The sequence below is a fragment of the Pseudonaja textilis genome, chromosome 5, assembly GCF_049901715.1.
Source record: "Pseudonaja textilis isolate UNSWEBS1 chromosome 5, rPseTex1.2, whole genome shotgun sequence".
Lineage (NCBI taxonomy): Eukaryota > Metazoa > Chordata > Lepidosauria > Squamata > Elapidae > Pseudonaja > Pseudonaja textilis.
This window is the reverse complement of record NC_141994.1, coordinates 54,362,952-54,389,360: the sequence shown is the minus strand read 5'-3', so window position 1 is coordinate 54,389,360 and position 26,409 is coordinate 54,362,952. Positions and strand designations below refer to the sequence as shown.

The window sequence follows — 26,409 nt, the reverse complement described above, 5'->3', positions numbered from 1 at the left end:
AAAAAAGGGTATACTTTTTCAATGGGATGCAGTAAATGCCACACACTAAAAGAAACCCATGTATGTGTAATCTTTCAGTTCTAACTAATCTAAAAGAACATAGCTTCTTAGGTGAACTATATCTATCTGAAAATAGACTAAGAACTTCATTAAATACAGATATTCCTTGACTTACAATTACAACTGGAGCCAGCATTTCCATTACTATGAGCTGTGCCCAATTTTACAATCCTTTTTGTCATCACTACTTTTGTTAAATGAATCACACGATTGTTAAATGATCTGTCCTCTCCCATTGATTTGGCTTAACAGAAGCCGGCTGGGAAGGTTGCAAATGGGCATCAAGATGCTGCAATTATTCTAGATATATGGATCAACACCTGAATGCTGATCATGTGACTGTTTGGAATACTGCAATGGTTGTAAATGCAAGGATTTGTTGTTGGTTCCCTTGTCAGTGCTATTGTAACCTGCAGACTGTCACTAACGGGATGGTTTCTACCTGTAAACCACTTTAATTTCCTTAGAAACCCAGACAATTCTGGCAAAGCAGCACTATGGTGTCATAAAACATACTTGTCTTGCCTTATTTCAGCTATCATAAATGGAATGTAACTTAGTTCTGAACCAGAATTTTTGTAACAGACCTTTCCCCGCTCCTCTCCCACATTTGTTTAGTTTATCCATCTCATTCAATCATACATGTAAAGCCAGCTGTCACTTATGACACTTTAAGGCTGTCGATGATTGATATTCTCTTGCTATCTGATAGCTCCAAATGTGATTCATGACATCTACCGTTAGGACAATCCGATAAATCTCTGCCTTTCCAGGGCATTATCTTCTAGACAATCTGATGAAAGGCTAGCGTCCTTGGATTTAAGACCAAGGTGAGTTATGGAGACACTCTCCAAAAATAATGCTACAGATTGCAAAACCGCCCTCAGAAACCTGGTGTGGCTTTACAAGCTCAACAATGTCACACTGTCCTGTCTGCAGTTATATATATAATTATGCAGTGTTCAGAAGTTCCATTCGATGTGTAAAAGGTTGCATTAATTTATCTGTTGTCCAGTATCTTACCTTCCTAAATATCAAAGAATACCATATACAGCAATGATTCCCAGTTCAAGACAAGGGAACCTGTAGGAAAGTGGCAAGGTTTGACAGATAATTCTCTAGCGCTGGCACTATTTTTTAAATATCCAGCCCCTTGGGAGAATCTTGTGAGATTTTTGGTAATTAATTCCATGTTTTAAATTTAGGTAAAAATTAATGTTAATTTTTAATTAAGGAATTGTTTGTTCTTTTAAATTTTGGGATCTTGTGAGTGATATGTGAGGAGATTCAGACTGCAAACTATCCTAATATTTAGAAATGTTACATGACAATTCTACAAATTCCTGAATACTATAGTCTACTATAAACTCTTTAGACTAAACCTGGGAGGAATAGGAGTAGAGTGGGGTAGAATAGAAAATAATAATAGAATGGAATAGAACAGAACAGAACAGAACAGAACAGAATAGTTCTTTATTGACCAAGTTTGATTGGATATACTAGGAATTTGTCTCCAGTGCATAAGCTCTCAGTGTACATACGAGCAACAAAGTAATAAATCATAAGATACGATCATACATCTTAAGATATAATCAACAAGTGATAGTCATAAGATACCAATAGGAGTAGGTATATGCCTTTCCAATTTGGCCAGTATCTGTATTCATTTATATTGGTAGAAAATTTCATTTAAAATTCAGCCTTTGGACTTCATTATCCTTCCTGGTTCTAAAATCTGGTATATTTATTTATAGGTACCTTTTTAAAAAAAATCTTGAACTCAGTATTCAAATGTATAAGGCTACAGTGACACCTAGTGATCAGACATAAATATCTATGAAAAGATATTTTCACTATGAAGTAAATGCAATTATTTGTCTCAAGAAGGTAACAGAACGAACTAACATTCCTTCTCTCAATTCTGTCACACCTTTAATTAAATATTTAATTTAAATAACCTGTGGTTGTTAAAAACTTTGAATTCTTGCAAACATTTCCAAAGATATTCAACCAATCTCTAAATTTGACAACACCAACTGTCTCAGGTTCAATTTTGGATACAAAGGGAGGTCAGTTCGGCCTGATTAGGGCTGTTTTATATAATATCCACAGCCATATAAATGTTGAAAATAAATGAATAAATAAGTCAGTACTTGGTTCATGTTATCCTGCAACTTCTTAATTATAATATCATGTTTTTCCAATAAATTGGTACATCATGGTAAGGTAGATAGCTTTATGGATCTCCACATTTTCAAATTTCAGTTTTAATTGTAGGAGTATTCTTACTTTAAAATTGGACAAGATAAATAAACATGATAGAGAAAAATAGAAAACTAAACATAGTAAAGGGCATTTCTATTATTTATAATTCATTCCTCAGCCATCCTACCTGCTTTATTTTGGAAACAAGGATTTCTGGCAACTTTGCTCTTAGCTGGTTTGTTTCTTTGAAAGTAAGTGGAAATCCTTTCAGGAACACCAAATCTTGCATTATCACTAAACCTGGGACTTCTTTATCAGTAGTCTGAAAGAAGAAAATTCACCGTGTTTTATTTGACCAATCCAAACATCTGGGAAAGAACATATAAAGGACTTTGGAATTCTGTCTGTCTGTCCATCAGCACAATAACTCTTCAAAGACTGAAGCAAATAAAACCAAATACTGGGGTCTAGGGGACCAACTAGAAAAAGAAAGGCTGGATTGAAAAATGAACCAGATCTAATTCAGTGCTACAGATAAGCAAATCCCTAAATTTTCTCAGTGCATCCTTATGCAAAGAGGCAATTGGATAGCATCTCAATGTCAACAACTATACTATAACCACTTTCCCTATTTCCAACAGTACACATGCACACACATACAATATGAAGGAGAGCAGAAATGCATACAGGTAGTCCTTGACTTACAACCATTAGTTGTAAGTTAGTGATCATTCAAAGTTACAACAACACAGAAAAAAATGACTTATGACTGTTTTTCAGACAGACAGTTGTAGCATCCCCCAGGTCACATGATCAAAGTTCAGACACTTGGCAACTGGCATGTATTTATAGTGGTTGCAGTGTCTCAGGATCATGTGATCACTTTGTGCTACCTTCTGACCAAAGCCAATGAGGAAGCCAGGTTCACTAAACAACCATGTTATTAACTTAACTGCAGTGATCACAAAATGGGGCAAAACTCACTTAACAGTGCCTTGTTTACCAACATAAATTTTGTGTGGCTCAATTGTGGTCATAAACTGAGGACTATCTGTATGCATGAATATGAGCAGGTACAACATACAACAGAAGAAACTATAGACCTCACTTACAAAAAGAGTTATTTAAGAATGTCCTAGTTTCTTCCCAGAGGTGAACTCAACAATATTTGGGGAAACATTCAAGCATGTTTAAACATTATATAGAGACTTTTCACTTACAAGTATCATGAAACAGTACAGCAAAAGAAATTTAAAACCAGTGGCTTGGCTTTCTTGACAAAATATTTGGCTGCAAGTCACAATTAATTACAAGCATATACACTAACTTTCCAGCAAATGTTTGGGAACATACCAAATATCCCCTCCATGCCGTTTGCTTGATACTCTCCTTCAACATCAGGGAATGGGCATCTTCGGCTGAAAGAATAAGGAATTCAAATCCCAGATCATCATTTCATAGATTGCAGAGATTCAAAAATTAAAACTAAAATTACACATATATTTTGCAGGAGCACTTTTTGAAGCATGGGAGAATGGAGATGACAATTCCATTAAGCTACATGCTACAGTTCTCTATCTTCAAAATGAACAGAGAGAGCCATTCCTTCTCAAATACTCCTGTATGAGCAAAACCATACAAGATTAATCAAGATTAGGCGCCAAGGCTACAGCTCCCCATTCCTTTTTTTTTTTTTTGGTCGGGGGAGAAGTCAATGTTGAGTCTGAGCAACTGCTTTGATAAAACCCTGCAGATGTTTTTGGCAAGATTTTTCGAAGCAGTTTGCATTTCCCAGGGCTGAGAGAGTGACTGGTCCAAGGTCATCCAAGCAGGTCATCCAAGAAATCAAGAAGTAAATATTTTGTCAAATATTTTCAAGATTGAGCACTGAATAGCCTCCCTCTTCCTCTCCACGCACACAAACACACATACACACAATTTAAAGTGAGACTGGCTTTTTTTTGAAAGTTATCAGACAATCATATAAGATTCCAGATGGGGAAAGGAGAAGCAATAAAAGGTAACAAATCTCCCTATGAAAAGACATATGAAAAACTCTATTGGGAAATGGCATTTCACAAGGAGCTATTGGGGGGAGGAATCTGATTTTAAACCTGAGATAATATGCAGTGTCCCAGTTTCTTCTCCACTTGGTATGTTTCTCCACATAAGGGAATATAGGAAATGGTAGGCATTAAAAGTCCAGAACACATTGGATTGTAGAAGGCTAATCTTACTTCATTTCAGCTATGGGATGAAGACATGACTCCACTCTCACATTTTGTGCAATCCCTTAGATACTTTTTTGAATTTTAAGTAATAGTAGCAATAACGTACACAAAGACGACAGAATCATAGAAGGACTGGATCCACATAGATGTTTTTATTAAAACAATCTCACTTATTTTTCTATATTATTTTCTCTGTAAAATGCAACCCTAGATAGATAGATAGATAGATAGATAGATAGATAGATAATAGATAGAATGTCTATTTATGTCTATTTCTGAATATAGAATATATACAGGGTTGTTCATAGAGAGATTTGAGTTACTTTTTATAGATAGATAGATAGATAGATAGATAGATAGATAGATAGATAGATAGATAGATAGATTTGCATATAGAACAAGATTAAAATATTGTTTTTTCAGACACATTGTTTTCTGCTCGTACATTTATCCAATTATTTTCTTAAATCATGGCAACAAGGGGAGAAGGAGTGGAATTCTTTAGAAAAGGTTCTAATGAAAAGAAAACCAATGAGAACAGCCCAGTGGTAAATTGAAACCATGCATATTCAAGCAGCAGAAGATGAAAGAAGATCCATACCTTCTTTAGCAGTGTCAAAAACAACAACCGTCACGTTGGTGGAAGGATTTTTTGGCTTTGCAACAGAGAATATATTGTTGGCAGATCGCAGCGGAGGATAGACAGATGGCAGGTCCTTAAGAGTAACGTTGTTTGGCAAAGCGGGGTCCAAGACAAGCATTGGCACTTTGATGCAATGCGTCAATAAACACTCCAGTTGTTTTTCACTAGGATCAAGAGAGGATCAAAGCCAGACTTACATTTAGGATTAAAATTGCATAGCTCGTTATTTATGTATGACAGATGTTTGATCAAACAAAATCCGAAAAGCGAACCACGTCAATCTTGTATATATGGCATCATTTAAAAAAAGATTTCTCAAGTAAGACTTCAAGTTATATACAGCTTAAATATATCACCCAGTTTAATCAAATACTTAAACTAGGGATGAACTGGGAAACTATCTACAGCCTCTTTAATTTGGAACATATCAATGAAAATAAGCAGGAATAAAAAAGCACATATTTTTGTGAATATGCTATTCATATACATACTAATATAATATTCTTCCCTGGTCCTTCTCTTCACTAGACTAGCCAAGCCCAGTTCCTGTAACCATTCTTTCTATGTTTTAGTCCCCAGTCCCCTAATCATCCTGGTTGCTCTTCTCTGTACTTTTTCTAGAGTCTCAACATCTTTTTTATAATGTGGTGACCAAAATTGGATGCAGTACTCTAGGTGTGGTCTTACTAAGCACAGCTTCATTTGCGCAAGTGGCAGGCACTCACATTCATGCCTGCCACTCACACAGAACAATCCCCTCTAGGCCCCATCAGGCTGCCAAGCCAGAAAGGTTGAAGACCACTGCTCTAAGATGACTTATATAGTATAATGTCACAAGGAGAGTGATATATGCTTTATAAGACTTGGGTCATAATAATCAGAGCCAACACAGAATGTCCATGTGGTTAGTATAATACACAAGGTATTTATTATTGAACATTAGAGAAAATTTACACGTTTTCCTACAATATTCTCATCTTAATTTTTATTAAGGTTAACTATTATGTGTTTTGCTCATTTAAAATTTCTCATAATTAAGTTCCAATTTGAAATATGGAAAACAGAAAACATAACTCCAAAATACTTATTTTTTTTACCTTTTCTTTGTTGGCTCAGTGACATTCTTTCCAAGAAATTCCCTAAAGAACAAGTAAACACAAAACAATTACACATCTCAAATATATATTGAATTCTTCTGTATAGTGCAGTATTAATGTAATATCAGGGATTTTCAATTCAATTGTATAGAATGCGAAGGATGTGTTTGTGTTTTATTTTTGTAATAATGTACACTGAAGATGGCATTTAATTTCATTGTATGAGGTGCAATGACAATAAAGTAAATTAAAACTAAAATGATTACACATATACAAGGTGAATGCATGCACTATATATACTGTACATAAAATGTTCTCTGCTTTCTTGAAAATCAACAAAATCTCTATAAGATGGCCTCTTTCTGTTAATAGCTTTGGCCACTAATACGTATCTTCTAAACCAGAGGTCTCCAAACTTGGCAACTTTAAGACTTGTGGACCTCAACTCCCAGAATTCTGAGAGTTGAAGTCCACAAGTCTTAAAGTTGCCGAGTTTGGGGACCCCGTTCTAAACAAAAGTGCCTCATTAGAAAACAACTATTTTCTTTTTACGGTTTCACAAAGAGCAAAATCCATACCTTATTGTTCTCTGTTCTTCTTCCATCTGTTTCCTCACCTGTTGCAGTTCCTTGATCAATTCAACATCTGTGCCATTTACCCAGGTATACACCACATCGATAGGCATGGGTAAGCAAAGCCTTAGAAATCATTGAAAAACAAATGAAAAAAAAACTCTAATTAGTCTATCCAGGATTTCATTGTGAAGCATTATATAGTGCTACAAATTAACTTTTCTTCAAATACTGGTTGCAAATGATAAGCAATTTCAGGGGTGGGATCCGACTGGCATAACAATTGGTTTGGAGAGTGCACGCATGCATGTCAAACGCATGCTGTACGCACATGCGTGCTACCAGCTCCAGCAAGCATTTACCTTCTCCAGTTGATGAGCGGCACTCAAATATGCTGCGCAAAGCAGCTGAGGGGGAAAACGCAGCCACTAAGCCTGGGTGGGCAGGAGGGCCAAACAGCAGACCGAAACCTCATCCCAGAGAACCGGTTCATGTCATCCGCTCTTCAGAGCTACCGGTTCTATAGAACCGGACTGAACCGGGAGGATCCCACCCCTGAGCGATTTAATACATTTGATACATTAACATTGTTTGGTTAAACCTTCCAATTCCTGTCACTGAACATCATAAGGTTTATTGAAATGAAACTTTCCAGTAATCCATCAAGTTTAGGAGCTAGAAGTCATCAAGTAATTAGTAATCTTTCCTTCCTTTAATAAACAATTTGTGTGATTTTCTTCTATAATGGAAATCATTCCAGAAATGCTTATGTGAAAGAAAGTTAATATTCAAAAAGTTCAAAGAGACAACCTGATCTCAAATGTTTCTGCTACTTTGCCAACAATCAAATACTCACTGTTTTAATTAACTATATACTGACCACAAAGGAGACCAAAATGGGATAAGAATAAATATGAAACTCAGTATTATCTCCCAACATGCCTCAACATCTCATGATACAGTATAAAGTTCCACTGATTCATTTCCCCATTTTATCCTTTTGATGACCAATTATGAATAAGTTACCCACAGAGCTTCTTGATTAGTAATTAAGGTCAGAGCCTTTGCTCAGACAAAAATATAGTTTTTTTAAAAAAAATATTCTTAATAATCTGCTACCTAGTATCTTTATATTCCTAGATACTTGCAGTTGTTCTTTTAAATAGGAAGGGTGGGTATTGTTTAGCCATTATAACAACTATTGCCAAAGCTGAATAAGCTGAAATGTGGATTTGCCTAACCAGAGTAATTTGGTGAAATCCTGAATTACAAGCATTCACGTTAAACTCAGCATCTCTGCAGAATTTAAGTCCATTTAAGTAAAATTAGATGCTTATTAATATGATTATTTAATCCTTGAAGTATCCAATGTATTCTAAAGATACAATACAATTTGCTAGTACTTATTTTTAATTATACGGCCTATGCAGGCACTTATAACCAAATGCTAGGCAAGGTACATTATAAATCCTTTTATTATGATGATTATGATTATGATTATGATTATGATTATTTTGCTAGTAGCTTTAAATACAGGTACTCCTTGACTTACGACACAATTGAGTCCAAACTTTCTACTGTTAAGTGAGACATTTAATATGTGAGGTTTGCCCCATTTTACAACCTTTCTCTTGCCACAGTTTTTAAGTGAATTACTGCAATTAATAAGATGGTAACACGGTTGTTAAGTGAATCTGGCTTTCCCCATTGATTTCGCCTGTCAAAAAGTTGCAAAAGGCGATCACATGACGCGGTGGTCATAAATATGAACCAGTTTCCAAGCATCTGAATTTTGATCACATGATCATGGGGCGTAAGTGTGAAAAATGGTCCTAAATCACTTTTTCAGTGCCATTTTAACCTTGAACAGACACTAAATGAATTGTTGTAAGTCAAGGACTACCTGTAGGGGCACAGATCTATTGTCCTTTATTCAGGAGGATTAGGAGGCACCTACTGTGTATTTGCTCCTGAGAACTCATACTTGCTCCGAAAAAGTACATTTTCAACTCTCCCTTAGTAACATGTTGCTTGGTTAAGAGATACAACAATCATAAAGTTTGCACCTTTTTGTGACCTTTGACCTACCAAAAGGATTGTATATGTTTGTATATGCCATCTGAATTAATTTGCATTTCAAAAGACTAAAAATGTTCAAAATAAAGAAAGAAAACTTGAAATCAAAACTAACAAAAAGTGAAATATCTAAAATCCAACAGAACAATAACGACTCAAGCAGGCAGGGTTCAAAGGCCAGTCCAGATACCTAGGAAGGTTCAAAGGCCAGTCCAGATACCGAATGGAATAAGGCTAACTTGTTCCTGCCAAACTGCCATTTTGTTACCTTCTGATGTAAGACAAATAGAGCTGCATTGTATTCTATATTTAGTGGCTATCAATACACCCAATCAGAGCTATTCTCAAGGTATCATGTTTTTGAAAAAGCTATGGCCTATTTCCAGATCTCTGAAAATGCCAGGAACCTTTAGTTCTTTGTAAAACACACTAAGCTACAAATAAATCAACCACATTTCAGCCTAGGATATACAAACTAATCTCCTAGGTTTAATTGTTTAAGCAATGAAAATTGGATTAATTGATCATGGCTAATCAATCAAGATAAGAATGTGTAACAACTAGGTGACATAGGAAAAATGTCTTTGACAACTATTGGCTGGGTTTTAAACCAAGTCGTGGGGACTAAGATTAAATGTATCTAAAATTCCATGCTGAAATACTGTTTCTATAACAGATACTATACATTCATATATACATCAATTCTAAACATTTACAAAGTATCATATTGGGTTTTGTTTTTAAATGAAAACATTTATCTCCACTTCCAAGAATCTGGAAAAATTGCGGCAACGTTGTTTCTTCTGTATTATCACTTTTAACAACTAAAACTATTTCAAATAAAAATAAATAACCAAATATTTGCATATAGCATTTGCATTGGATACAACTTTTGGTTTTAAAAAAACATCCTATTTTTTCAGTGTTTCGTATTTTCTCTCTGCTTTTCTTCAATTTGTACAGTGAATTTATACTTTTCTTCAGTTTGTACAGTGAATTTATGACTTAAGGAAGGGGGAGAGGAAAAACAATGCAGAAGAAATAGTGTTGCTCAGAGGTGGTATTCAGCAGGTTCGGACCAGTTCTGGAAAACCAATAGTGGAAATTTTGAGTAGTTTGGAGAACCAGCAAATACCACTTCTGACTGGCCCTGCCCCCATCTATTCTCTGCCTCTGGAGTCCCAGCTGATCGGCTGGGTCTTCTTTTGTTGCCCTGCACAGGAGAACGGAGCTGGAAAGCAGGTTAATGGGGTGGGGAGAGAATGGAGATTTTATAGTATCCTTCCACTGCCACGCCCACCAAGCCATGCCCAAAGAACCAGTAATAAAAAAAAATTTGAATCCCACCGCAGGTGTTGCTGCAATTTCTCCTTTTTGTGTGTGTACCTTTGAGTCCATGTTGACTCTCAAAGATTGCCTGTGAATAAGACGCTGCATTTTCATGGCACCGTTTTTCAGAAATGCTTTGTCATGGCTCTCTTCCTAGGCTGAGAAAGAATGACTGGTCCAAGATAGCCCACCCATGGTCTCTCCATTTCTACCTGGTGCCTTAACCACTAGACCAGTGGTGGCTAAGCTTTTGGGGCTCCCGTGCCGAAAATTGTGCGCGCACAGCACCCAGAAGGCAATGCATGCGTAGGCCCCCATCCCTGTGTGTGCCATGCACATGCGATTTCCCATGTGCCATGCACCTCTGCGCATGCGTGCATGATCCCCCACACGCCGCGCATCTCTGTGCATGCATGCACATCTCCCATGCTCCCCCGCTCCTCCACACATGCGCGCCAGATACCCAACATCAGCTGTTGGGTGGCGCCTGCGCATGCACAGTGGGGCTCTTCCGGATGACCTCTCGCATGGCGGCAGAAGTGGCTCTGCATGCCACTTCCAGCATGCATGCCATAAGTTTGCCATCATGGCACTAGACCAACCTACCTCTCGAACAAACACTAAACAAACACACCTGCATTTCTTGCACAATGAAGGAAGCAATCCCTTTCCAGACCTGAGGCTGTCTCACCTGTTCTGAAACGATTTCCCAGCCACGTTATCCCTGTAAGAGTCAAACAGGACATGGTACTGGTCCCGGCTCCACTCCAACACAACCTGTGGAAGAATATTTAAGATTATATTCTGAAGTAACTGAATTGAAATGGATTTTAAAACTGATATAACTTGTAGATGGAAATGCAAAGAACAAGGTTTAAGTCTACCCTTTCTTACATTTTTACCATATTTTATAAAGTGGAATAAACTACAGTTATTCCTGAAAATGGAAGGTTCCCCTCTAATATAACTTACCAAGCCTTGTTATTATTAAAGATCTTTTTAAGCATGACATATCTGCTCTAAGTTGAATCATAGGTATAATTCTTTTTCCAGCCATATATGTGTAAAAAAGAACTGGTAAGATTCCAATACAGAAAAATGCTTTGTCTTTTTATTTTTAATTCTACTACCCAGTTTGCCACGTAACGTCTTCACACAAATAATTTCAGCATAGAATTACCCCAGTCTACAATCCTATGAAGTCTTTCTTGACAACTAGAATTCAGAGAATTGTTATCCAGTTCAAACCACAATGACAAAAAAAGCATATCATAACATAAATCTTGGTTTTTTGTACTTGCTGTATGTTCTGATGTAAGACAAGATACACGTACATAAGCCTTTCAGTGTTTACAGCTGTGTGAAAAAGTCCTGCACACTTGACACTTTATGGTTTATGACATTTTTGGATAGGCCATTGATTTTATGATATTTTATGCTAACTGCTATGCAAATATTGTTATATTTAAATAGATACTGGTGGTTTTTAAGTGAAAAGCATAAGCTTTTTGCAATTTGGTGCTGCTTGGATAGGGATTGTGAATTTTCTTGCATGCTTACAATGCATGCTTACAATGACTATGAAAACAGATTAACTGATGCATACCCAGAGGCATACGTGTTGCAATTACTAAGGCCGATGCTAATGTTTTGTTAACATTTTTATTGTTTGTGGTCCTTAAAAGGACTGTTTAGGTAACCAAACATGGTTACTAATATGAAATTGGCCAACCCTTATTGCTTATCACCTGGTGGCACCTCTTCAGCATAGACTGTACAGTATGCAAGTGGGCCAACGAACAGTGGGCCAAGGTCATCTTCAGTGATGAGAGCAATTTCTACTTGACTGGGAATCAGTTCAATAAATATGTTAGAAGATTCCCAGTTGAAGAATTTAGGCCAGTGGTTCCCAAAGTGGGCGATGGGATGCCTTGTGGGGGCACTAAGAGGCAGCAGGGGTCACCCATTTACTGTTGCACTGGAGCCTGCGGAGCTGGTGCCTCTTACGCCCCCCCCCCCACTGCCTCTTAGCGCCCCAAGGAAGAGAGGTAAAAGTGCATGCACCGCTTCGTAGTTGTGTCACAGGAATTACATAGGGCGGGCCTTTCGGCATGTTGAGCGTTCCTGGTCGAGGCGAGTACCAGGAGGTTTTGTTTGGTGGGCCAAGGCCTAGAAGTCAGTGTGAAGTGATGGCAGGGATTACGGGAGGTGGGACAGGCTCTGCTCAGAAGCAGCTGCTGAAGGGGGTGGGGGGCGCTAAGAGGCAGCAGGGGGATGTTCGAGGTGCCGGCACTGCAGGTTCACCCCATTGACTGCTGCACTGGAGCCGGTGCGTCGAACACAGCAGCAGCAGCACGTTGGGAAAGTCACTCTGGCTTTGCTCTACTTTCCCAAAGTGCTGCTGTTCTCACATTCTGTCTGTCTGTCTGTCAATCCATCCAAAAGATCTGTCTGCCTGCCTGCCTTCCTGCCTACCTACCTGTCCGCCTGTCTTTCTATCTACCTACCTACCTCACCTATCTACCAATATAGATCTATCTCCCTCCCTACCTATCTATCCATACATACATCCAAAAGGTCTGTCTGTCTGCCTGTCTGCCTGCCTATCTGTCTGCCTACCTATCTATACATTCATCCAAAAGGTCTGCCTGCCTACCAATCAATCAATCTATCTACCTACCTACCTACCTATACATCCATCCATCCAAAAGGTCTGTCTGTCTGTCTTGCTGCCTGCCTACCTACCTATCTATCCATACATTCATCCAAAAGGTCTGCCTGCCTGCCTACCTACCTATCTATCTACCTATCTATCTATAATAAATACCAGTTTCATGTTCATGAGAGGAGCATTGTCTGCTTCCCCTTTAGGCTGCTTCCCCGTCTACCTTGCCCCTTGCAGAAATCCTTCACCCTTTCACTCATTTGCCTCCATGCATTTAAGGGAAACAACTCATATGAGGCTGCTTTTAAGAATTTCACCTGCTGATCTTCTTTAGCCAACCTCCTCTATCAGAAAGATGGGAGGGATATGGCCTTTTTCCTTGCAACACACCATAATTTCTAAACAGTTAATTTCCAGCTGGTTTTATATTTATCTATCTCCTAGGTTACTGAACCAGGCTAACAACCATATTTTACCATTCATGGGTTCTCTTTTCTGCTGTTTGATTTCCTATAAGCATATTTCCCACCCCAATCCCCACCTTTAAGTGTTTAAGCGTACTTATCTTTAGGCTGCAAAAGTCCAGGCACCCCTTAAACTAAATAAAAGGATTAAGAAATGTTTGAGGCTCTTTGGTTGCCACCTGCTGGCTGTGTGGAGTTTTGCAGCTAAGGTGGGCAGCATACAAAATTTCATTAAAACAAAATGAAATTGGCATGCTTATTCTCTCTTCCCTGGTTCCTTCACAACACGACTGCAAGAACAGCAGCCTCCAGGCTGGGATCCCCGAAAATCACTTTCTGTCACTTAACGGTCGCCCGGATTTTTGCAGTTCAGATCTATCCGGACCTGAAGGCTTAGGAGCGGGAGCCGAGAAAACGGAGAGTTCCCTAAAGCGGCTGCCACCGCGGCCTTTCCTGTATTGGCATCACGGGTGCTTGGCTGCTCACACGGCACGGGAAAAGGCACAGAGCAAGCAGCAGGGAATTCATGCAATCGAGTGAAGACAATAACAATTATAGGGAAGCTGTTGTTATTATTTTTTACGTTATACAGAAGAAACTGGAAAAGGAAAGGAGGTCAGCACGGGAGGGAAGTGACCGAGGTACAGCGCCCCGGCGTGCAGTGAAATAAAGTTGGCAGCAAGAGCTTTGCGTTTCTCTTAGAAGAGCGATCGCCAGAGAGCAATCCAACAGGGGAAGTCTTTGAGGCTTCCGCCCATCATGCAGCCCTTCAAGGGCCCGGAGGCCAGGCTGAAATGCAACGGGGCAGCCAAAGCGCCTCTCTGAAAGGAGCGCCACGAACGGGGAGGCCTGAAGGAGGAACATCGCTTGAGAGACAGAAGGCCGGTGCAAAGAACGGGGGAACCCCTCCAGGAAAGAGGCGAGATAAGAGAAAACGCGCAGATCCTCCCTCGTGCAGGATCGCGGGCGACGGGGAGCTCATCGCTCGGGCGGTTGGGCGCTTGCCAACCGGGCAGCGGGGATCGCGCCTTACCTCGCCGAACTGTAGGGCGGAGACGAGCAGGAGGACAATGCCTCCAAGGCAAAGGCAGGGCCCATATCGGTGGGACAGACAGGTGTAGGTCTGTCTCTGCAGGAGCTTCAGCAGCATGGCCCGCCGGGCACCATCACCACCCTTGCTGCCGCCGCCACCCGCGCCCGCCCTTCTCGCAATCGGCAGCCGGGCCAATTCCTAGCAGTCGCCGAAACCGCCGAATTTCCCGTCCCCGGCACATCGCCGAGGCCCCAGAGCGGGCGGCTTCCGGCAGCCGGGCCCCTCCTCCCCTCCCCCCTGTGGGCGGGGAATGGATTTGCTCGGCGCGGATGGGGCGGCTCGGTATTTGCCAGTCGCCGCAATCCGGTCATGTGTCGTTGTCAGGCGCCTCGGCCGCCTCGTGATTGGGAGGGAGCGAAAGAGCCGCCGCTTGAGGTGTTTGCGAGGAGGGTTCCCGCCACTCCCCAAGGGCCACTTGAGGCTATTTTGTTCAAGGTGAAGGAATCATCAGAATCGAGCTGTAAGGGACCTTGGAGGTCTTCTAGTCCAGCCCCCTATTCCAGCAGGAGGTCCGACCTATACCATTTCCGACAAGAGACCATCCAGTCTCTTCTTTAAAACCTCCAGGGATGAAGCACCCACAACGCCTGAAGGCAAACTGTTCCATTGGTTAATTGTCCCAGCCGTTCAGAAGTTTCTCCTTAATTCCAAGTTGCTTCTCTCCTTGATTAGTTTCCATCCATTTGTTTCTTGTCCTGCCCTCAGGTGCCTTGGAAGATAAATGGACTCTCCCCCTCCTCTTTATGGCAGCCTCGCATATACTGGAATACAGCTATCATGTCGTTGTGTCCCCACCCCACACCCTACCCCAGGCCTTCTTTTCTCTTCTAGGCTAGTTACTGTTAATCTTCTCATCATTCCTTATCGCCCATCCCCTCCTATTGGTGACTGTAGGACTGTAACTTTGTCGCTTGTATCCTTACAATTTATATTGACTGTTTCCTGGTATGATTTGATTGCTTATTGTACTGTTGGAAGAAATATCCTTCTGGGTTCAGTTCCAAGTGGGGAAAAAGACACTGGAAACACGGAGGCTGTTTGGAAGGTTTAATATCAGGATCACATGGCTTGGAGCTCCAGAATGAAAAGGAAGAAATCAATAAAAGGGCTGAGGTGCTGAGAGTGCCTGGGTTTTATACCCTCTGTTGGGATTTGAACTGGAACTTGTAGACTAATTGTTGTCAGACCCCCATGAGGGGTCAGACCCCCATGCAGGGGCAACTCTGTAGGCTGTCCTGAGTTCCAGGCTTGGTTGAGCCTTGCTGGACAATTTATGCCCTTAAAAGGGCTATTGGCAATTGCTATAGCTTTACTTGGAGATTTTTGTTATGTAAAGTATTCTGGCCCAGGCCTTAATGGCCCACCTATTAAAAAAGGTGGGGGTGAATTTAACAAAGGTGGGGATGAGCTTCTGCTTCTGAGTTTCTACTCTTTTTAGGGGAACTATTCTGCCTTTTTAATATTTCCTAGGCTATTTCAATTTTCTAGGAGAGGGGTGGGTGCTAGCTTCCTACAGTACCCTATGACAATCATTAAGTGTTGCACATTATGATTCTTGATTCTTAACAAATGTATCTTTTATGTATATTGAGAGTATTTACACCAAGACAAATTTCTTGTGTGTCCAATCACACTTGGCCAATAAAGAAATCTATTCTATTCTATCCAAACCCAAATCCTGCAACCGGTCTTCTTACATTTTAGTCTCCAGGCCTTTAATCGTTTTAGTTGTTCTTCTTTGCACTTTTTCCAAAGTCTCAACATCTTTTTTGTAATGTGGTGAACAAAACTGGATGCAGTAGTCCAGGTGTGGCCTTCCTAAGGCTAAAGGAGACAGAGAAGGGAAAGGATTCGGGTTTTTTTTTCTTCCCTTCCTTATACTGACAGCTAAGAGACTTAAGCAAGAAATTGAAAAATAATCCACTTTGACATTAATTAGGCATCTAAGCTGAAAATAAAAGTCAAAAGGGATAATAAAGATTTCTGGATATTTAAAAGTTTTTAAAAGCAGGAAAGGAGAAAAAAAAAGAATAAAAGGGCAGGATCTGGAAAAATGGAGGAGACTGCCTGGAACTAAAGAATGGAACTGTAACTAAAAGGAACTTACAGTGAAATTTTAACAAGATTCCTCAAAGATACGTTTTAACTGAAACTTGGTAACAAAATAATAGGACCCCAGGAAGAGAAAGTAAGGAAAGGAAAAAAGAAGCAAGAAGAAACAGCCTTGGATTATTTAGATTACTTGGTGATTTTTGGTTTTTGCATCTAGATGACTAAAATTAACCAGGTGGTTGTCTTTAAAATGGTATCACTCTTAGAAGAACTGAAAATGGAACTTAAAAAATGGAAAGATGATGCACAAGAAGGGAGAGGTTCTTTTGGCTTCGTATTTCAATTCTTAGAAAAGGAGATCTGGAACTATGAGAAACAAGAAGAAACGCTTGCAGAACAAGAAGATTGGGACAAAGAAGAAACCATCTTTAATGATCAAATAATTTTAAGTGGGGGGGGGGGGGAAGAAAAGGGAAAGAGAGTGAAAGGTTTAAGACTAGAAAAAACAACCAAAAAGAAGAACAATTTGAAAGATAAGTATAATATTAGAAAGCAACAGAAGAGGGGATTACAGATGAGAGAGTTAGAAGATATAAGGATTGTAACCATAAGCTTGTTTAGAGACAATGGGTGAAAATTTAATTGTAAAAGGGATTCTGCAAAGGTACATAAGATAGCATTGTTATATTACAAACAGAAATGATTTTAGAAAATATGACTAAAATGATGGATAAAATATATACTGTAATGTAGTGGAATGTTTGTTAATAAATAAATGAATTAAAGTGATTGAGAGAATTAAATGGGAACATTTTAATCATTAGCAATGATTTATAAAAATATAAGTGAAAAATATGGGGGGGGAAAAGAATTAACTATGGAAAGTTTATAAGTGTTCTCAAGGAAGTACGATATTTAATTGAAAAGAAATGTTAAAGATGTTAAGATTTTAATGAATAATGATAGAATTGAATTGGAATGGAATGTGTGTTTTATTTACATATATATATAATTTTTTCTTTTTAAGAATATAGTGTGTATTTTAAGAAGGTACCAAGCAGAATTTGATTGGAAGTTATGTATTATATTGAATGCTATAATCTTAAAGGTATACACTGAAGCTTAAATAAGAGTTTGAATGGATAAAATTAAAAGATATAAAGGTGTCATACTCCAATTGGTAACTACAGGGAAAATTTGTTTAATGAAAAAAGATAATATGAAATTGAAACAAGACAGACAAAAGTATAAATATAATGATTTGAATTGAGATGAGATAATTAAAATAAAGTTGAGAAAATTAAGAGGGGAAAAACTATGTAGAAAATATAAAACGGTAATAAGATATGGAATAGAATATAAAAATGAGCATGATATTGAGTTTTGTGTCTGTATGAAGAAGTGATAACCTGCAACCATGCTATTTTTAAAAAAAGATGTTTTATTTGTATTTTGTTTTTGTGAAAACCCAAATAAAATTTTCAAAAAAAAGAAAAGAAATGGTTATGCCATTGTCTCCTTTCTAGGGTTGAAAGAGAGTGACTGGCCCAAGATCACACATCTGGTTTTGTGACAAAGGCAGGACTAGAATTCACAGTCTCCTGTTGCTAGTCTGATGTCTTAACCACTATAACAAACTTGCTCTTGTTTTTTCTGTGGAGATTGTAATTCCATTTTTATTTGAAATATTTGTGCCTATGGGACAAACAGGCCTCTGGCCTTTTGAAGAGTCATTTACTATCAAATAAGCTCAGAGGAATTGCAGTCAATTTCATCAGATAACAAACCTCTTTAAGATGCTCTTTGTTGTATTTGTTGCCCAACTCTGGTGGTAACCTATATGGCGGATGTATTGTGTGTAAAGTTTAGAGTGATGAAATGTGATTGTGGAGTGAAACACCTACTTGGTTGTTAGAGATACTGATAAAATCTTTCACCTAAACCACTTCATAGGGCTGTTATGAAGATAATATAAGGTGATAAGTTGCATATGTATCATTTTAAATGACTGAAGAATGATAAGTTAGACCTGCAGAAAAATGTTGGAATGAATGATGCAAAATGTAACACAAAACATTTAACATAAGAAAGGAGCACAACCAAAACCAGTGCAGCTTATTAACTTTAAAAAGTAGACAATGTTAACAAACTAAACTAGGTAACTCACCTCTTAGTCTACAGAATTGTATGAATCTAAGTCATGTGGTTAATTTATGATTCCCTGTGTCCTGCAATCCTTCTAAAAATGGGTTAACTGCAATTTTGAGCAGAGCATGGCAACATTTTCTCTACAAGGGTCTTTTGAGTTATTGATTAATTTTCTACACTGCCTATCTAACCTGCATGACTCTGCATGAGTTAGCAGCAGAGGTGGTATTCAGCAGGTTCTGACCAGTTCTGGAGAACTGGTAGTAGAAATTTTGAGTAGTTCGGAGAACTGGCAAATACCACCTCTGACTGGAGATTTTACAGTATCCTCCTCCTGCCACGCCCACCAAGCCACGCCCACAGAACCGATAGTAAAAGTATTTGAATCCAACCAATGGTTAGCAGGCCATTTGAACTTGAATGGAATTTGATTGGAAGCCTAGATTTGCCCACTATAGGTAGTCCTCGACTTGCAATAATAACGGAGCCTGCGCACTACTCTCAGAAGTCGAGGTCTATATGAAATAAACTGTGTCATTAGCAACTTCCCCGTCCTTGCTGTCTCCAATAGACTCATTAAATAAATGTATGGGTCATTAAGTAGAACATGGAGTAACTTGGGTGGGAGAGACCATGGAAAGCCTAGTGAAGGGAGAGGCCTACCCACACTGGGCTTCCCAGGGTGTCACCCCACCCTCTGAGCATTGGTGGGATTCAAGTTTTTTTTTTCTACCGGTTCTGTGGGCGTGGCTTGGTGGGCGTGGCAGGAGAAGGATACTGGAAAATCTCCATTCCCACCCCACTCCTGGAGGAAGGTTATAGCAAAATCCCCATTCCCTCCCCACCCCACTAACCTGCTTTCCAGCTCCATTCTCCTGTGCAGGGCAACAAAAGAAGACCCAGCTGGGGCTCAGGAGGCAGATAATAGATGGGGGCGGGGCCAGTCATTTGCTGGTTCTCCGAACTACTCAAAATTTCCGCTAACAGTTCTCCAGAATTGGTCAGAACCTGCTGAATACCACCTCTGCCTCTGAGATATTTTGCTTCTGGCCCCTGAGGTTCCCCATAGCTCTATGGGCCTTTTCCCTGCCCCACCTCATCCCAATTGCACACTTACTTTTTGAAGATACCCAAAGTTCCGGAAGTTGGAGTAGAGAAGGCCACTCTGTTGTTGGACTATTGGCACAATTAAGGGGAAGAAATCCTGGCGGTTTTGCTCTCCTTGCAATCGTTTCCTCCCACAGGGCCAGCCGTGCTAGTGCAATGCGTTCATGGCACTGGGAGAACTGAGAATAAATCCTGCTGCTTTTGCTTCCCTCACAATCCTTTGGTTGCAAGTTGAGGATTACCTGTAAATCAAAATACTAACTAACTATACCACAAAAAGAGCACAGCCTTTGACAAAAACAAAGAATATCTGGCACAGGTCTTAACTCTGGCAGCTCAATCTCCACAGGCCTTCCAGAAAAGCTAGGGCTTAGCCATTTTCTGGAATGCTTTAAGACTGGGGATCATTCTTACTTTGGAAAAGCAAGTTGTTCCAAGGCTGTGTCCCCTCCCATCACACCTAGGGGTGGGATTCAGCCGGTTTGGACCAGTTCGGGTGAACCGGAAGTTAATTTTACATCTGGTTCAGCAAACAGGTAGTTCCAATGATGAGCTGGCCCCGCCCACCCCTCCCCTCCCCTCCCCTCCCAGGACTCTCTGTTTTGGATCCCAGGTAAGTGCAGGAGGTGCGTGGAACTCGGGGAGGTGGAAAATGCCCCTCGGAGGCTCTTGGAGGGCAAAAATGGGCCCATTTCCGGCCTGCAGAGGGCCTCCGGAACCTGGGGGAAGCCATTTTCACCCTCTGGGAAGCCTCCGGAGCTTGGGGAGGGCAAAAAACGGGTCTTCTGGAAGTCTGTTTCCAGCCTCCGGAGCCCGGGGGAGGCTGTTTTTTCCCTCCCAGAGGCTTGAGGGAAGCCTCCAGAGCCTGGGGAGAGTGAAAACAACCCCCCCATGATGCAGGAGGCAGACTAGGCCACACCCACCATGGCCACGCCCACTCAGCAACTCGGCAGAGAACCGCTAGCTCAAATTTTTGAATCCCACCCCTGATCACACTCCATGATAGGAAAAGAACTTCAGGCACTCTATTCGCTTGAGTTGAGTGCACAGAATTTACTTGGGCTAGGCAGTTTCTGAAGGGTTTACAAAGGATAACCAGTGCCTGAATATGCCTCTACAACTTAACTAAGATTCACATATTTGGGGGCATTGTAATCACCTGATTCAATTTTCTAAAGCAAAATGGACACTCAGTTCTCCTCAAGTTTAGTTTAGTTTACTTTATTGTCATTGCACGTCATACAATGAGATTAAATGCCATCTTCAGTGTACATCATACGTAAGAAAACTATAAAACTAAAACAAAAACACACACCCTTCACGTTCTATGCAATTGGATTGAAAACCCCTGATGCTGCATGCAGTAGAATTCAATATACTGTAGTTACTGCTCTGGGATAGAAGCTGTTTTTCAGCCTGTTTGTCCTTGTTTTTATAATCCTGTACCATCTCCCAGATGGTAATAGTTCCCCAAAAAAGGATGTCCAGAATGAGATGGATCTTTGAGAATGTTTTGAACTTTCTTAAGGCAGCGGGAGCTATAAAGCTCTTCCAAAGAGGGGAGAGGGCAACCAATGATCCTCTGGGCAATGATATTAACCAGAGATGGTATTCAGCAGATTCTGACCAGTTCTGGAGAACAGGTAGCAGAAATTTTGAGTAGTTTGGAGAACCAGCAAATACCACCTCCAACTGGCTCGTCCTCATCTATTATCTGCTTCCCAAGTCCCAGCTGATCAGCTGGGTCTTTTTTTGTTGCCCTGCACAGGAGAACAGAGCTGAAGAGCAGGTTAGTAGGATGGGGTGGGGAGGGAATGCGGATTTTGCAGTAACCTTCCCCCCCTGGAGTGAGGAGGGAATGGAGATTTTGCAGTATCCTTTCCCTGCCACACCCACCAAGCTACGCCATGCCCACCAAGCCATGCCCAGAGAACCGGTAGTAAAATTTTTTGAATCCCACCACTGATATTAACCCTCTGGAGCGCTGACCTATCTGCCACTGTGCTGCTTCAGGAAAGTACATATAAGACCATATATCTCAGTTTTCTTACCCGTGCTGGCTGAGTGATTTGAGATTGCCCACTGACTTTATTGAAATGATCACTTACCTAAGGGATTGGTATGCATTGTGCAAGGATATGGGAACCAGATATAAACTAAAGTGACTTCATGTATATCACATCATCGATATGCAAATTATAAAAATGCATCATTTTATGAAATGAAGTCATGGCAAGGTAATGTTTGTCCATCCCTTGTCACATCTGCTGGGGCTCACACACAAGCATCTAAGAGAAAATATACACTATGCACTTGCATACTGTTAAGCAGCTAAAGAAAGTTGTAAATTCGAATCGATATTCATCTGCAACTTATAGTTGTTGTTTTTTTTAAATAGTACAAACAGTTTAAAAAATGGTTATGGTGGCACAATCTGAGACAGCGAAGTGTTGCCATCTGCAGGCGGCAAAGCATATATCACCATGGTAGGCTATCATGAGACTAAAGAAAAACACCACTCGAAATGGTAAATGGTGAATTAGAGATTTACTTGGACCACATCACCTTTCAGTAACAATTATTAGTTCAAAAAAAGAGTCAATTGGACTCTTCTCCTTCAGAGGAATCATGAGTCCACTTAATTTAGGTCAGATGCCAACATCTAGGATCTTGCAATCCCATTGTCTGTCTTTCATCATTCAACTGTATTTCATTACTTGCCAGCCAGCTGATTATGTATTTAAAACAGTCAGTGCCTCTCTTGGCTTCAGTTGGTTCTAGAATAAGAAATAGGGCAGAAAGTCATCTGCATACTAATGACTGTCCACATCATGCCCCAAGAACCAGAAATGATACATCATAGAAGACACTGGCAGAGCCGGAAGGAGGAGTCTAGCAAGAAATAAATTTAGAGTTTTTATGTAGTCGCAAGAGGTCAAAGTTCAACCCCCCCCTTGATTGGCATTGAACCTTATCTCAATTTAACCAGGTGCAAACCATTAGTCTGAGAAGGCTCCTGTGCATAGGCTTGTAATCAGTAATTTCAACCCCGGTTGTTGTGGACCTGGTTGTTTCCGCTGACACACATGGAGTTTACATATGGTAGTTTCCTGTATTATTTTTCATCTATAGACAGAATCTTGCCAGATTAAAGCAACTATTAGCATAACTGTTGATATACACTGGGAATAACTAGGGAGGAGCCACTTTAATCCTCTTCCTGTGGACCAAACTTTCCAAGCTCCACCGTTTCCTTTCCCCTCTGGAATGCAGTCTCTCCCTCCTGGAAATCCAGAATATATCCTATCACAGTCCATATACATCAAAGATACAGACAGAAAGCATCCTTGTCACTTTTCTGTGGTTAATGGATAGAATATAGTACTCCCAACAGATTTTTTAAAAGATGTGTACTGCCAAAAGTACAGCCATGAGACTTCCAATTTTTCACTCTATGATTTATGTTACCAAACTTCTAGCCACTAGAGGGTACCCAAATCTTTCTGTCTTATGAGCTTCTAATCTAATCAGTAATTATAATCAGTATTCTATAAAGAGATTGAAATGAAGGTCAGGGTAGAACTCAACAAAATAAGAATCCAAGTTATCATAACCCAAGTTTGGGATTAAAGTAATTACTGTATGGATAAACTAGCAGGCTCTTCATGGGGGAGAAATGGCCAAACTCACTAATCGTTGCCTGAAATTGATATTAGCTCATTGTAACCCATTGTATCCTTTCCAGTTCTGAAATCAGCAGAAAGGGTGGAGGGAGACTATGATTTGATCTTTTGTTTAGAACTGGCTGTTTTTCTGTATGCACCTCTTGACAGTTACTAGAGTTTTTACAAGTTTGTAACATGGGAGATTTCCACAAAGAAGCTCTTTTATTCTAACGATAGTATCCCAAAATATTTCCCTTATTTACTATCTCACCCACATAATTCAACATAGAAATTCAGCTGTGCTATTAGAAAATGCCAGTGCAAGTGTTTTGTAAATATTAACTAGAAAGAAGAAGAACGAGGAATGGAGGCAGCTGAAGCTGTAGAGCAGAAATGAAGAGAAAGCTGAAATGCATTTTGTTGGAAATTAAGAATGGGAATTAAAATTACAGTGTGAAATTAATATTAATTGCGCTTCCAATTCAGCAGACAAAGGTGAGTATGGGAGCCCAGGCAGGCAGGTGGGCCCAACAGCAGAGGCATTAAAGCAGCGGAGAGAACCGTTCAGTCTCCGCTGTTCATCGCTCCTACCAGCTTTCCAGAACCGGGCAGAATCGGTCGAATGCCACCACTGATCGTGACCATATCTTTGTTAAGAATAGTGCCCCCCCCCCCCCCCCCCCCCCCCCCCCCCCCCCCCCCCCCCCCCCCCCCCCCCCCCCCCCCCCCCCCCCCCCCCCCCCCCCCCCCCCCCCCCCCCCCCCCCCCCCCCCCCCCCCCCCCCCCCCCCCCCCCCCCCCCCCCCCCCCCCCCCCCCCCCCCCCCCCCCCCCCCCCCCCCCCCCCCCCCCCCCCCCCCCCCCCCCCCCCCCCCCCCCCCCCCCCCCCCCCCCCCCCCCCCCCCCCCCCCCCCCCCCCCCCCCCCCCCCCCCCCCCCCCCCCCCCCCCCCCCCCCCCCCCCCCCCCCCCCCCCCCCCCCCCCCCCCCCCCCCCCCCCCCCCCCCCCCCCCCCCCCCCCCCCCCCCCCCCCCCCCCCCCCCCCCCCCCCCCCCCCCCCCCCCCCCCCCCCCCCCCCCCCCCCCCCCCCCCCCCCCCCCCCCCCCCCCCCCCCCCCCCCCCCCCCCCCCCCCCCCCCCCCCCCCCCCCCCCCCCCCCCCCCCCCCCCCCCCCCCCCCCCCCCCCCCCCCCCCCCCCCCCCCCCCCCCCCCCCCCCCCCCCCCCCCCCCCCCCCCCCCCCCCCCCCCCCCCCCCCCCCCCCCCCCCCCCCCCCCCCCCCCCCCCCCCCCCCCCCCCCCCCCCCCCCCCCCCCCCCCCCCCCCCCCCCCCCCCCCCCCCCCCCCCCCCCCCCCCCCCCCCCCCCCCCCCCCCCCCCCCCCCCCCCCCCCCCCCCCCCCCCCCCCCCCCCCCCCCCCCCCCCCCCCCCCCCCCCCCCCCCCCCCCCCCCCCCCCCCCCCCCCCCCCCCCCCCCCCCCCCCCCCCCCCCCCCCCCCCCCCCCCCCCCCCCCCCCCCCCCCCCCCCCCCCCCCCCCCCCCCCCCCCCCCCCCCCCCCCCCCCCCCCCCCCCCCCCCCCCCCCCCCCCCCCCCCCCCCCCCCCCCCCCCCCCCCCCCCCCCCCCCCCCCCCCCCCCCCCCCCCCCCCCCCCCCCCCCCCCCCCCCCCCCCCCCCCCCCCCCCCCCCCCCCCCCCCCCCCCCCCCCCCCCCCCCCCCCCCCCCCCCCCCCCCCCCCCCCCCCCCCCCCCCCCCCCCCCCCCCCCCCCCCCCCCCCCCCCCCCCCCCCCCCCCCCCCCCCCCCCCCCCCCCCCCCCCCCCCCCCCCCCCCCCCCCCCCCCCCCCCCCCCCCCCCCCCCCCCCCCCCCCCCCCCCCCCCCCCCCCCCCCCCCCCCCCCCCCCCCCCCCCCCCCCCCCCCCCCCCCCCCCCCCCCCCCCCCCCCCCCCCCCCCCCCCCCCCCCCCCCCCCCCCCCCCCCCCCCCCCCCCCCCCCCCCCCCCCCCCCCCCCCCCCCCCCCCCCCCCCCCCCCCCCCCCCCCCCCCCCCCCCCCCCCCCCCCCCCCCCCCCCCCCCCCCCCCCCCCCCCCCCCCCCCCCCCCCCCCCCCCCCCCCCCCCCCCCCCCCCCCCCCCCCCCCCCCCCCCCCCCCCCCCCCCCCCCCCCCCCCCCCCCCCCCCCCCCCCCCCCCCCCCCCCCCCCCCCCCCCCCCCCCCCCCCCCCCCCCCCCCCCCCCCCCCCCCCCCCCCCCCCCCCCCCCCCCCCCCCCCCCCCCCCCCCCCCCCCCCCCCCCCCCCCCCCCCCCCCCCCCCCCCCCCCCCCCCCCCCCCCCCCCCCCCCCCCCCCCCCCCCCCCCCCCCCCCCCCCCCCCCCCCCCCCCCCCCCCCCCCCCCCCCCCCCCCCCCCCCCCCCCCCCCCCCCCCCCCCCCCCCCCCCCCCCCCCCCCCCCCCCCCCCCCCCCCCCCCCCCCCCCCCCCCCCCCCCCCCCCCCCCCCCCCCCCCCCCCCCCCCCCCCCCCCCCCCCCCCCCCCCCCCCCCCCCCCCCCCCCCCCCCCCCCCCCCCCCCCCCCCCCCCCCCCCCCCCCCCCCCCCCCCCCCCCCCCCCCCCCCCCCCCCCCCCCCCCCCCCCCCCCCCCCCCCCCCCCCCCCCCCCCCCCCCCCCCCCCCCCCCCCCCCCCCCCCCCCCCCCCCCCCCCCCCCCCCCCCCCCCCCCCCCCCCCCCCCCCCCCCCCCCCCCCCCCCCCCCCCCCCCCCCCCCCCCCCCCCCCCCCCCCCCCCCCCCCCCCCCCCCCCCCCCCCCCCCCCCCCCCCCCCCCCCCCCCCCCCCCCCCCCCCCCCCCCCCCCCCCCCCCCCCCCCCCCCCCCCCCCCCCCCCCCCCCCCCCCCCCCCCCCCCCCCCCCCCCCCCCCCCCCCCCCCCCCCCCCCCCCCCCCCAAAGAAACATTCTGTTTCCATTTCTCATTCCATTCAATAAAACAGAATTTGTTTTGTTTGTTTGATAATTCTGGAGAAACTTTC

At 45.1% G+C, this 26,409-nt stretch overlaps 1 protein-coding gene across 1 annotated transcript in view; it reads right to left on the bottom strand.

Annotated features, from left to right (window-relative positions):
- GNPTAB (N-acetylglucosamine-1-phosphate transferase subunits alpha and beta) overlaps window positions 1-14,676 on the bottom strand; it is a 38,050-nt gene extending 23,374 nt beyond the window's left edge. Inside the window, exons 1-7 of the mRNA XM_026726089.2 lie at window positions 14,376-14,676; window positions 10,905-10,990; window positions 6,815-6,934; window positions 6,237-6,278; window positions 5,098-5,303; window positions 3,619-3,683; window positions 2,453-2,587 (exon numbers count right to left, since the gene is read on the bottom strand). Coding sequence (XP_026581874.2) covers window positions 2,453-2,587; window positions 3,619-3,683; window positions 5,098-5,303; window positions 6,237-6,278; window positions 6,815-6,934; window positions 10,905-10,990; window positions 14,376-14,492 — 771 coding nt within the window. The 5' untranslated portion in view covers window positions 14,493-14,676. The remainder of the gene's footprint in view (window positions 1-2,452; window positions 2,588-3,618; window positions 3,684-5,097; window positions 5,304-6,236; window positions 6,279-6,814; window positions 6,935-10,904; window positions 10,991-14,375) is intronic.
- Between the last annotated feature and the right edge of the window lie 11,733 nt (window positions 14,677-26,409).